The following is a 13,877-nucleotide window of genomic DNA, read 5'->3' as shown; positions in this document are numbered from 1 at the left end:
AAGGACAGAAAATGTGTAAAGCAGAACCTAATTGGTACGTACATTGGTATATCATTGATGAATTAAGGTACGATTACAAATTAATACGACAACAAACAATTAACACCAGCAAACCAAAATAGAAATAAACGACTGTAAATAATTACGAGAAATACATTTCAAACAAGAATATGTATCCATAGACACTATACTCATTGCACTATCTAATTACCATGTTCAGTTAATCGGGAAATCAAGTTCAAAATTGTACTTTGGCATTACGTTTAATTAAATTGTGTTATATAAATTAACATATTTTTTTTTTTTAGTTAATGTGACCACACCTTCATGATAAAATACCTTGACCAAAATCTAAACCTTGCTGAAATATATTGGATTAATATATCATATTTTTATGATCAGTAAACCATAAAATCAGAGTCAAAACTCTAAAAGATTCACTAAAATGAGCATGATTGTGTACTAAGATTCACATCAATATAACAACAACTTCATAGTAAACTACATTGACCAAAAAATTAAACTTTATGTGTTGACGGACGGAATATCGAACAGACATACAGACTAAAGCACGTGATGCTCCACTACTATTTAGGCGTGGCATATGAAATCTAACGACACAAGGATGGCGGCAACCATTTTAAAAGCGTTAAAATGCATTCATAATAAATTTCAAAAATAAAAGAAAACACGCGACATTACATACATTTTACGTTCACTTAAAATTCCCATAATACTATAAATAAAAAAAAAGATGTGACGTAAGACAACTCGCTGTTGTTATTTTCTTCTTGTAAACACCATATAAGTATATCACTTATGAATGAAGATTTCTGTAATGAATTATAATAATCGTACTATATCAAGAAATGTGTATTGAAAACTTTGCCATTGCAACAGTTGCAGTTATGTATATGTAATAGTAAAAGTTCAATGATAAGTTAATATTGATATTAAAAGACCTCCGAACAAAAAGGGATATTCAGATCGCCGAGCCTGAAGGGCGAGGGGATTTGAACAGCCCTTTTTGTGAGGAGGTCTTTTAATGTCAATATTAACGTAATCATTGAACTTTTACTGACTTACAAACCGTCAAAAACATAAGAAAAGTACACAAAAAGCACTCGCAGAGACCTAATTCCCCTGAATTGGACGAGTCTAAATATGTTCACCTTAAATGATAGTTAAACAGTACTCAGACTGATATATACAATTAACATTTACCAAATTGCAACGGAAACGGACCGATTAAATGGCAGTGCATCATTCGATTATTCATTTATTATATTTTGTTTAGCATTGAAATAACACCAAATGATAGTTTTACAAAATTAGGGGGTAAATTTATATTTTTGAATCCAACTTTTCAAAATAATGATTTCTTATTTAATAAATGAGGCATTCAAAACCCTGTACATACCTCATTTATAACTGACCAATGAATATTCTGCACAACAACTTCTTGTTATATATATATTTGATGTTTTTAAACTGTCAGTAATCATGAAACAGACCAGACATAAGAAAACAGTAAGTAAATTCTTCCATCAATTAGCTTTTTAAACAGCTTGTTTCAGAACTTTTAATCGAACAGACCTAGATGCATAAGGTCCTGAACAATATTCATCCGGTAAATGTTCATTCCTTTTTGATTCTGTAATTTTCCTACACTACGTTACATGCGAATGCAAAATAATTAGTGTTGTCTGTTCAGTTCAATTAATTAATAGATCTTGTTTTGGGTTTTTTTAAAATAAAAACTATGCATGCAAACTTCAATGAATAAAATCGTATTAAAAAGCATAAATGTGACATCTATAGCATCAACTAGGTTTCTCTGACCCGATCAAAACGTGTTTAGGTGACATATATTCGTAGATAGATGTATTATATGTATTATATTATTCCCATTTTATGTCCAACTGAAGCAAAACACCTGAAATAACTTTTACCTTTCTTAGTTTTATCCTTGCCTGACAAAACATCATGTTATAAATCGTATTAAAACAGTAGATAAGAACCATAGTAAAAAAATATTTAAAACTTTTTTATAAGCAGTCAGTTATGTAATAAATTGAAGGAAAAAAAAAAACAAAAAAAACCCATAAAAATTTAAATGGAAATAGTACATTATAGCAATTTACAAGATCTTGTCTTTGAGTGCTAAGTACATGGAACAATTTATGAAGTTGATTGATTGTTGTTTGCTTTACATCCAGTGGCAAATATTTCATGCATGTTCATGACTATAACACATAAAATCTTTAAATACAATACTCAATAGGTAGGTCGTGCAATAGGAGGTCGACAGTGAGGTTGGACGTGAAACTTTAAAATACCACTGGAAAATGAGGGTATATTGAATTAGGATAGAAATTTAGACTTGTAACAGCTGGCCACATTCGGACCACTCAAATAATTTGTGCAAGAGTTTTTAATTTGCCGAGAGCGTTGATCCATGAAATCTACACTAAAGTCGATCATCGATGTTTACGTGTAGTTTACAATATCAATTCACGCATTTAATTTAGGTTAGATACTTTTAGCTCGCTTTAGTAACTGTGAGAAGTCTGTGAAACTGTATTGTTTATTATACTTGAGGTTTTGGTATATTATGTACTACCGCTCTACTGGTTGGTCTCATGTGAAGGTGTTCCACTCGAGAGCGGGAGGTCGTTTGTTCGAATCCCGACCGGGCCAAACAAAGACGTTAAATTAGTATTGGCTATTTCAACGCTTAACACGTGACATCATAGAGTAGGAGCACGGACAAGGATAATAGTTACGCTGAACGGTGCCCACTGGTCACCCTATAAATAGTGCTCTTGTGTGTAGTAATATTGTAGTTCTAACACATGTCTAAAAATAGAAAGCTTAAAATAGACAATTCATCTTTCTATTTAGCAATACACCATAGAGCCTGTCACCGTCTGTATTATCTGTAAGTAAAATTAACATACCGAGCAATTGAATACAATGAATAACACAAACTTAAGCATATTAAGTTTAATTAAGTCATTCAAAGCAAAATGATTGTTTCATCCATTTTGCATGATTTGTCATTTGTGATGACACGTTTTTTTTAAATGTTCGAATCACAGACTAGAAGGATATATTCACCCTAAGACTCTAAGTAGAAGTAGATATAAAAAAAATTCACAAAATAAATAATTCACTAAGGCCGTGTTCACACCAAACGTCGTGTACAGTAAACATGTTTACATTTGGTTTAATGTAATGTACGCTAGTTTCACATTAAATTTGTTCACATCTATACACCTTGTTTAGTTACATGTACATAAGATTTGTTCACACTCGTAAACTATATGTCATTTAAATGTTCATTACGTAGAACCGAATTCAAATTTTCGAACAACTTTTCTACAGTTAATAAACGACCACTTGACTTTAAAAAAGGGGGGGGGGGGGGGGTGGATTTTTCCACAATTAGATTTAAAAAAAAAATTGAGACATTCAGACAATTATAGAATGAACAAATATTCTGAATCAAACGTTTTCCCATACATTATAGTGTTAAACATGTTAAATATTATATAAATTGGTACCATCGAAAAAAAACTAATTATAAACTTTCGCGCGAGAACTCAGAACCCCTCTCCCTTTTTTTTGAAGTAAAGTGGTTGCTCCTTTAAGAAAGTCATTTTGGATGATTTGCAGTAGTTTAAAGATGTCTCGATTACGCATTAAAAACGTAGGATTGCCATTAGCGTGCTTACAGACGAAGAAAAAGAATTGCTATGTTAAGGATCACTACATTTCTATCTCTTCTGTTTGTTTCAAGTGCTATTTTTTTTTTTATCCAAGGAGTATTTGTCAAAGGGAGGGGAGAATGTTTTTTTTATTATTTCTAATAGTATTTTAACGAGTCTCAGATACTACACAAACAAACAATTAACCTCCCCCTTTTTCAGTAATGCATTTATAAGTGAATCGCTGTTTGAGTATAAAGACCAGTGGCAAATATTTCTGTCAGTGTGTACGTCTGATCGATTCAGGAAGACCTTTTCAAATGAACTATGTGTTCGGCAAAGATGATAGATGAGTCTTGATTAAATCTTCATGTAAACATTAAGTTTTATCAATGGGAACGCAATTATCTTTAGTTAATGTGTGAGTTACACTAACACAACACCGAGTTTAAGTCAATGTGAACACGGCCTAATCTTATACATGTAGTTGATGATATTGATAATGTTAAGATAACTTAAGCAATGGATGAACTGTATTTTAATATTTTTTAAGGATAATGTTAGCTGTCATAAAAGAAAGAAGTAAAGGTAAGTTTTTAAATCAATTCTATATTTATCTTCAAGAAGAAAGGAAATGCTATTGATCTAGTGCCACCTTACAAACGAAAGACAAAAGTTACACAATACAAAGTTAGGGATTTACCTACTTTAGAGGTTTGATCAAGAGTACCAGAAGGTTCCATATTATGACATTTACTTTTAATAATATTTTTCAATGATTTATCTCTTGAGCTTGAGAAGGTTTCTTCTGATGTTATGCTGATCTTACAGTTTTATTTGTCAACTCAACCAGTAACATATTTATATGTATTTATGAATGTAGACATTTGTAATGTTGTTAGCTATATATAGTTGGTGTAATTATATTAAAATGCCATTGAACAGTATTAAGAGTAAGGTCACATTCTAATCGACTTAATCCTTTTAATTCAGGATTTAATATTTATATAATAGTTGGACCGCTCACAGGACAGTGGTATTGACTAAGGTAGCGATAATGACGCGAAGGCGAGGTCATTATCGCTGTCATAGTCAATATTACTGTCCTACGGGCAGTCCATGTATCACGATAATGACCAGTCTTTTTTGAAGAACTATTATGTTTATTTCATTGAGGAACTATGTTTTGAAAATTTTCATTAATTCAAAATGCCTAAAGCGAACTCGAGTAGTTGATTTGTATGGCAGAGAGTGAAGACCAGTTGTAGGAATACTCCCATTCATTTTAGTGCAATTTTTCAGTATATAAATACTTAATCAAGTTCTCTTTAATTTTATTATTAACAAAAACAAATAATAAACAATTCAACAAATTAAATATAATATTAAAGAAAGGAACATGTTTTAAAAATGGATAAATCTCTCTAAACAGAGAAACCACGCCCCATTGGTCATTAACAGAGAAACCACGCCCCAACGGTCATTTACAGAGAAACCACGCCTCAACGGTCATTATCAGACGGAAACCACGCCCACCTGTCATTCTCATGTAAAAGTTCGTTAACGACCAGTTTTCTGGTCCGTTTTGTTCTGTTAATGAAGGATGGAATTTATTACTGAAAAATAATGAATGTCATATTACCCCTTTTTATCCAATAAGAGAATCTTATTCTGAACCGATATGAAATAAATAAAATTACAATTAAATTTCAAAGTAGACGTAAACCATAACATAAAATTGCTAGGAATCCAAAAAAATAAAGAGGGAGGGCCAATTTGCCGGAGATTTGTTTCATTCGATAAGATAGGTAAATAATGTTTTAAATAGCCCGATAGATGCTAATTATAGTACAAGAAAATACGTCACATTATTTATTTTCATACCTTGAACAGGTATTCCTACAAAAACAAGGCCAAGACTATTGTTTTTTTAATATTGATTTTATTTTATTATTAACATCCTTTATGCGAGGTGCCATACCATGTAAATTGTCAAGGAGCCAAATAATATCGAACTAATTCAAATCGTGATTTTCTCATTTTGAATATGTATATCTGTATTTGTCCTGGTCTTTTAAGGTTTTATCGTCTATAAGATAAGACAAGAAAATACATGTACATGTATATAAAATTAAAACCGGAGAACATCTTACATCAGTTGGTCATAGATCACCCTGTGTTACTACTTCATGTTTTATTGCCTTTTCTGTAATTTTAACAAATCGGCCCTTCGTTGTGATACAGATGCAACAGCTTCTTGATGTTTTACCTACAATCGCGATTTGTAGTGTAATTGATTTGTTCTGTTATGTTGTTTTATTTTTCTGATGAGTTAGGTACCCGTGTATAGAAGGTGGTAAAAATTTCAGTACTAGTATCTTTACAGTTTGTGATTTGGCGACAAAATTGTTGTTGACTGCATTTGTTACATATAATACCATGTTCAAAAAAGGTTTCGACGAATTGTTTTTTGTTGTTATGAAACTTGTATACAATGGCCTTATTTTAAGTTATGTGTATATTACACCCGCAACATGTAGGCTTAATTTCTATAGAATTAATTCTCGTGTTATTGGTTATGTACAGGCACCTACATCAATTTGACGGCAGTTGTCCCTTGGAAATACGTAATAATGTAAACACATGAATAGAAAGTAATTCAAGAGTATGGACAGTCATAGGATTGCACACAATAAGCGATACATTATTTTTCTTTGATACACGTAAAATTATATACTAGTAAACTAACTGAATAGTCAAAATGAACCAGAATGACTCTATGAGTCAAGCAAACATCCGAAAAAATATGATAGAAACTTTAAAATTTAATATAACAACACAAAAAAATGCAAAAGTTCTGAGCGAGGTTCGAACCCTTTCTTCAAATTCATCATTTATTAGTAGTTCTGTGCTCTAATGGTGGAGCTACGGCGATTCTGATCATTATGACTCTTATTTAGAAGGTATATCGGTACAATTTATCGATGTTACAATTTTTTCTTTAAAAAGTTGTTTTTTATGTAATAAGGACACACTAAACCAATTTCATTTTTGAAGTAAAAAGTAGTATGTATAACAACAGTCATAAAAAGCATAACTTTTTTTTGGTTTGAAATGTCCTTCTTGGGGGATTCCCTGTTTTTTCCACATAAAAACACCCGAAAATCCGGATATTGGATTTTCATCATTTTTTAGGGTTAAATTAACTATTGATCACACATATCATACTATATGTAAATCGAGATATTGATCAAAAAGCATTTTTATTTTTTGTTTTTATAGTAAATTTTATTCTGTCGGCACTTTTTGAAATTGGCCCTTCTGTGAAAAAAAATCCTCGGCATATTGGCCCTACCTCTTTCTTTCGTTGGAAAATTAAAATTACCAAACTCTGTGCAGTAATTGTGTGCATACTAAAATCATATCTTCCAGATTAAACAATGGTTACCTTTGGTCACCCTTCATATATATTGAAACTGGTTACTTCCTAACGCCATACACGTGACAGATATTGTCTTTCGTTTGCTGTCGGCAGTTTACATAGATATAGATTTTGATTAAAGATTACATCTGGTCGCCATAGAGATTTATTGACTGGTGCCCTCTGGTCACCTTTCACATATATTAACTTTGGTTACCTCTGGTCACCTAACACAGATATTAACTTCGGTTATCTCTGGTCACCCTACTCATATATTGGCTTAGGTTGCCTCTGGTCACCCTTCACATAAAATGACTTTATAACCTTTTTTCCTACTAAGTTATTGACCTGAGTTACCCCCGCACAATTATCAAACTTGTTAACTTGTAGGCAGTTCACACATATACAGATTTGGGTTACATTTGTCCCCTACAGATTTATGGACTGGTGCCCTCTGGTCACCCCTTCCCATTTATTGACTTTCTCTACATTTGGTCACCTTACATAGTAATTGACTTTTGTAACCTGTGGTCATCTTACACATATATTGATTTTAGTTAACTTTAGTCAGGTGACAAAGTTATGAACTTTGGCTAGCTCTGCGACATTTAAACAGATATATATTCTTTGATTAAATCTGGTCACCCTACGCATATTGTCTTAGTTAACATTCGCTTACCTTACAAATATATTGACTGGTTACATCTTGTCGCCCTTCACTGATAGTGACTTTGGTTGACCTCTGGTCACCCTACATAGTTTCTGACTTACTCTGCTAACCCTACACATATGTTGATATTAATTACCTCATGTCATTCTGTAACTTGTAAACCTTTATTACCTCTTTGCAATTTAAACGGTTATAGACTTAAATAATATGGCACCTATTGTTTATATAATATTGACTGCGGCTACTTCTGGTCACCCTACCCAAATATTGTGATCTTCTGTGCTAAACAAGATTGCACTTCTGTTTTCGTAGAATTCCAAAATTTAAAAGAAACTTAATTGATGTCATTTGTTTCAGGTATTATTATTTGTATTACTTTGATTGTTAAAAATGATTATTTATTTAAAGCATTTTTGGAAACTATATGGAATTCATGGAAAGGAAATGCTGACGAAAAGTTTGGTACGGTGTATGGGAATGTTCTTTACGTATCGGATTTAATGAGCTTAAAAATTGAGGAGGAGTTGAATGATCAGGTAACAGTACTAATGGTTTAATTTATGTAATAAAGGTTAAACGTTTTCAAAGATCTTGAACTCTCCTCTGAAACTACTGAACCAATTCCAACCAAACGTAAGCTTAATCATCCTTAGGGTATCTAAAATAAAATTAAATCTGACATTGGTGAAAAGGTTCATTAGGTAAAGCATTTTCAGACAAATAAAACTACCCATTGTTTGGTTGATGCCACTAAATTGCTAATTTTTGTGACCCCTTAAAGAGTTACTGGCCTGAAAGTAATTGTGTTTTCTTTTATGCCAAGAAATATAGTCACTATGGCTTAATAGCATATTGGTTTAAAATGCATTGTTTTGCCATTGAAGAAAATATGACAGATACCAAAAAAAATTAAATACCAATTTGACAATGTAAGCACTACTTTATTTCCATTGAAAAGCAGAAATAATCATTGATGAAAGATTTAACAACAAAAAAAATGCAGGTAAGTCATTCAGGTTTTTGGAGGTCTTTTGATTTTATTTAGTTCTATAAAATGTACAAGGATTTTTTTAAATAATCTGTCTTAAACTGATAACATAATCATGGTACTTTATGTTATGTGTTATCTTGATCAAACTTGTATGTCTTCACCTTTGTGATATTTAGTTTTGTTGATGGTTTCCTTTGTATCATACTGATTGAAAAGATCTGACCTTATCATTTTCTTTTTTTTTTCAGATAATTAATCTTTATTGTAGTGTACTGCAAAAACGGACGGATCAGTGTGTACAGGTAAACGAATTAAAAGTATTTATTTAATAACCGTTTTATCATATTTCAGTGCATTTATTTTAGAGTTGACTGATTTTTTCATCGGCTACTTTAAAGCATGCTTATTTTTTTGTAACTTCCAGGATCAATTCATTTAATTTCGCTTTTTCTACATGATCCATTCCTCCATTAAGGGTATCTGAATTATCATTCTAAACTTGTTTTATGCATTTTTTATTCATTTTCAATTTCACCAAAGTAAACTGTGTATTGTAAAAGTTACTTTCGCACCCACCACCCTTTTTGCAGAGAATGAAAAATTTGTTCCACTAAATCATCTTTTATTTTTTCCCTTTTATATAATTTAAGGTCTTTCTACCTTTCGGTTGAAAGACTTTTAGCTTTACTTAAGGATTATAATTATTATCATTATTTTGATATTATTATTTATATTTTGTTCGCCTTTTTTAAGTTGAGCTATTATTTTTAACAGATATAGCTTTGACTTTGTTTTATATGATATCGTACAGCTTATGAGCTTTCGCCATTGCCCTAACGAAGACTTTTTACTCTCATTAATAGAGTTACCTCCCCAATCTCGATTTTGCGTGTAGATACATCTACTGCGATCTTTTATTAGTTTACTCAATTACCCGTTACACCCTTATGATGTCATATATTATTTAACCGAAGCTATCTGGATATTCCTTATAAGAGTTATATCCCATTTGGAATTGTCGTTAAGGAAATATATGCACAACTCATTAACTATGAGAAAAATGAATTTACTTTTATTCCTCGTATTTTTGATGGGTAATTTCATACTGACTTTGAAGAAGTATTGAACCAGGCAAGAAAAACCTTATATAATTTCACGTTCCGATGTAATAGAAACAGTTAAATAAATCCAATGTTCTTGTCACACAATTTGTTTTATACATATTTCCGTTTTCCAGAAAGTGTCCCGTGCAGATTGTCTGATTCTGACCTCAATTTTTGAAGGGAGGAAAAGCGTAACTTGGTTTAAAAAGGTATAATACTATATAATCATCTGTTATAAACTCTTTTTATATAAGTGCTTTTGATTTACACATAGATTACTCTTTTTACAGCTAAAAGCTGGATATTACCAATTCGCCTTTCACGTTTTAACAAAATAATAAGACATTCTAACATATTGATGATATATGTAAATTATCAAATGATAAATAATAAAACAATATGCTAAATATTGTATTGTGTATGGTATTATATTGCTGTTTATAAAATGTATTTAATGTTTCATCGGTCTTTTTTTTTATCAGTTTGCAAGTTAATAATAACATTTTACAATACTTTTTTAGGACGATATACAACAGTATGACACTGTCATTGGGTGCATTAATGACGGGAAGTGTCATTGGGTTGCTGTGGTAGGTTTATTTGCTCAATTAATGTTATTAATTACACTATTCAGGCATTTTTCCATGAGGTTATAAGTTAATAGAAAAATGAGTTGCAAGAACAGCATTTCAGACATTTCGTTGAGTTTTTAGTCATGTTAGTTGTTCTTCTATAACTTAATTCAACTTACTTGACTTAATATATATATTTTCTCATACATTTTTCCAACTGATATTGCACTCATTTATATGAAAGCATTTATACTGCATGGAAATGATAGTTAGAAAAGAAATATCAGATATAAAATATTGGCTTCTTCGTATAGAATATTATCAAATATTTGCTTCTGAACATTGAGCAACAACCAGTAATTAAGCAAAATATTTATTTTTTTATAAATGTTAATGTAAACAGATTTAAGTATGTGAAATTAAAAAGAGAGAATAATTTTTGTTTCAGGTTATGGATGTCCAACACCATATTGTGACAAGTATGGACCCGCTCAAAATATCAAAGAAATTGAGAACATATGAAAAGAATTTCAAGTAAGATTGAAACTGTAGTTACATGACAGTCGTTTATTGCTTTAATGCATGTGATTTGTTTCAAAGTAAATTTTTATTTCTGTGTTTGATATATATACTTAAAAAAAGGTTTATAATTCTGAAATTTTCAGAAGTGAGTCACAAGTTATAAGGACAAATCTAGAGAAATATAATTTGTTAATCTAAAATGAAAATTACTTCTGGTTGATACTGGAATTGAACTATAATTGTATTATTGATTGCACAGCTTTGTAAATTGAATATAGCAGTAAGAACTGAAGACCAGTTATTTTTTTCCAAACGTTGTTGATATCAACTTTAAAACAGCTGCAAATATTTTTTTTCCTACATTAGAAAGGTTGGTCAAATGAACGGTTTTCTATGGAATGTGCAATATCTCCTTAAGTATCATACATCTAGCTAGACATGTAAGTTCTATGATACAGTCCGGGGTAAGGCAATGGCTGGCATTATGGCTATAGCCAGCTTGACTTTTTAATATATATCAATTTTAAGTAACACATTTTTCTTTTCATATTATATTATGTAGCTACTTCACTAAAAGCAGAGATCTTGGTACATGGACAATCTGTACAGCAGTTGGGTATCCTCTGCAAAATGATTTTAGCTCATGTGGTGTTTATTGTTTGAAGGTACATAAAACATTGGGCTTTGCATGTATGAATTGAGAGTTAATAAATGAAAGTTCAATTGAAGCTTGAATCTTAAATCAATGATATATATATATACTAATAAAGATCACAATTTTGCACGTAAAAGACACCCTTGTTGATTTTGAAAAAAAGGCAGAATCGTACAAACAAGATGAACAAAATATTGTTGTAAGTTGTAAACAACTTGTTTCCCAAACCTGTTTATTTAAATATGTGTAAACAATAACTTGGAATATATATCATGTAAACTATTTCAGTAAAATCCGCAAAGCACAAAGGTTGTGTGAAATTTAACCAAATCTATGATTTGCATAAATTACTTTAAATGTAATGGAAAGAAAAACAAATAAATATGTGGTACTTTTAATTTACCTTTTGTAAAAAAAACATTTTTATATCATTATTAGGCCTACATGAATCATTTCAGTAATTTAAACATTCAGTTTTGAACAGGCCATAGAAAATTTACAAAACAATGTGTACATTTAAGAATTATTTTTTTAGTTCCTCGACCGATACCTAAGTAAGACAGATACATCTTTGGAATTAAACGTCCTAGCTGAAAGATTCACAATTGGCAGTGAAATTGTTCAAGCTGTGCGTAAGTAATCAATAGAATAAAAGCATTTACTAATAGTACCGTATGTTATGTAAATACTTAATATCTTCTTGCTAGACAATAAGTGAATCTAATAAAAAGGGAATATGAATTTTAACATGTTCAATAATGTGTTTGAAATCCTTTTCTTTGATGTTTATCTCAATTCATTGATGATTTGTTTTTAATTTTATCTATTGTTTCTGACCAAATTTCTTTACGCTATAAATGATGTATTTATGTTTCTTTAATGTATTATTCATTATTGATATGTTATACTTAAAAATGTAGTTTGGAAATAATAGCTTAATAATTCCGGTTGTTTTCTGTAATAATTTCTCTCTTTTTTCTACAGCTCAAACTGTACTTATTTTTATGATATTCCATGTCTTATATATGTATGATAATGTGTTGTTGTCAAATATTACGATCTTATTAATGAAAATATAAACATGGAAAGTAGATGTTTAAAAATCAACTAGTTTTTGTAGGTCTAATTAAGTTAGCCGATATATTTATGCGATTGTCTTCTTCATATAAACTGCCGCTGTCATCAATGAGCATCACCATCATAATTACCATCTACGGGAAGGAACGTAAAAAATAACATCAACCAAGTGTAAACATTTTCAATTTTATGACTTATTATCAGCTGCTGCAATTTGTGATTTGGAGCAGAAGAATGTTGTTCCTAATTCATGTTAACATCTATTTCTATTTTACTATAGAAACAAAAGGTGCTGTTATGACATGCTTCTTGTGTGCTAAAGAACCAACTAACATGGTAAATATACATTTATAGATCGTTGATGTTCAACTTAACAGGGTGCTTTATTATTTTTATTGCTTATTTAAATACGTTTTATGGTTAAAATTGATAATTTTTTAACAGAACCTTGTGATATTGTAGGTTAGAATATAAATGTTTTTTTTTATATCAATTTGATGAACTTTCACTAATATTAACATTTTTCGCAATAACTACATTAATTCATAGAATTTGAACATGTCTATTAAATATTGCAGAGAGCATGTTCATGCTGTAAAAGGAATTTCCACAAAAAGTGTATGACTCCAGGACTATGCAGTTTGTGCTCAATTTTTCCACCTGGTGAGTGCAATAGAAAATTCTACCATTTCTATTTTTTTTTTAAAGTAATACAATGAAATAGAATTTAATTTGCAAGGACAAAATGCGATATAACAAAATTGTAGAATGATCATTGTTCTTCCATTTGTTCAATAATTCTATAAGTTGCGTTTAATTTCATAACAGAAGTCGACTTATTAATTTTTGTAGATATATTCATGTTGATATTTCTTACATTTTTTATAGATTGCACTAAATGAACTTATTCTAAGATATCTTTGAAATCCAAAGATTTGTTGTTCTCACATTCAGACTCACATGGTAAAGGCAGACGTTTAATGTTCCCCCTCATGACTTAGTTGATTAATACAGAATGACGCTGGCATAGGTACCGTTTGCTTAGTGCACACTACTTTTCAAGTCTTCTTTAAATATTGTCTTTTCAAATGATTTTGTTATATAACTTGTCAGTTTCTTGTTTGCATTGTATAAGCTGTTGGATTTTATTTATTTT

At 30.5% G+C, this 13,877-nt stretch overlaps 1 protein-coding gene and 2 long non-coding RNA genes across 3 annotated transcripts; all 3 read left to right on the top strand.

The window, feature by feature from the left end:
• Positions 1-2,780: 2,780 nt before the first annotated feature.
• On the top strand, positions 2,781-10,945 carry LOC127712793 (uncharacterized; the record flags this gene model as incomplete). Its single annotated transcript, XM_052219408.1, has 7 exons — positions 2,781-2,941; positions 4,264-4,298; positions 8,210-8,337; positions 9,041-9,094; positions 10,030-10,104; positions 10,417-10,485; positions 10,916-10,945. Coding segments are annotated over exons 1-7 (477 nt in total), but the record flags the coding sequence as incomplete, so codon positions are not given.
• A 1-nt stretch (position 10,946) lies between these two features.
• LOC127710619 (uncharacterized) lies at positions 10,947-12,229 on the top strand. The gene is made up of 3 exons (XR_007986242.1): positions 10,947-11,001; positions 11,552-11,654; positions 12,180-12,229. It is a non-coding gene; the product is annotated as an uncharacterized LOC127710619 (long non-coding RNA).
• On the top strand, positions 12,230-13,378 carry LOC127710620 (uncharacterized). The gene is made up of 3 exons (XR_007986243.1): positions 12,230-12,276; positions 13,002-13,057; positions 13,300-13,378. It is a non-coding gene; the product is annotated as an uncharacterized LOC127710620 (long non-coding RNA).
• The last annotated feature ends 499 nt before the right edge of the window (positions 13,379-13,877 follow it).

The sequence above is a fragment of the Mytilus californianus genome, unplaced genomic scaffold (assembly GCF_021869535.1).
Source record: "Mytilus californianus isolate M0D057914Y unplaced genomic scaffold, xbMytCali1.0.p SCAF_8, whole genome shotgun sequence".
In the NCBI taxonomy this organism is placed as follows: domain Eukaryota; kingdom Metazoa; phylum Mollusca; class Bivalvia; order Mytilida; family Mytilidae; genus Mytilus; species Mytilus californianus.
The sequence above is the reverse complement of the archived record's forward strand: the minus strand, read 5'-3'. Positions and strand labels throughout refer to the sequence as shown.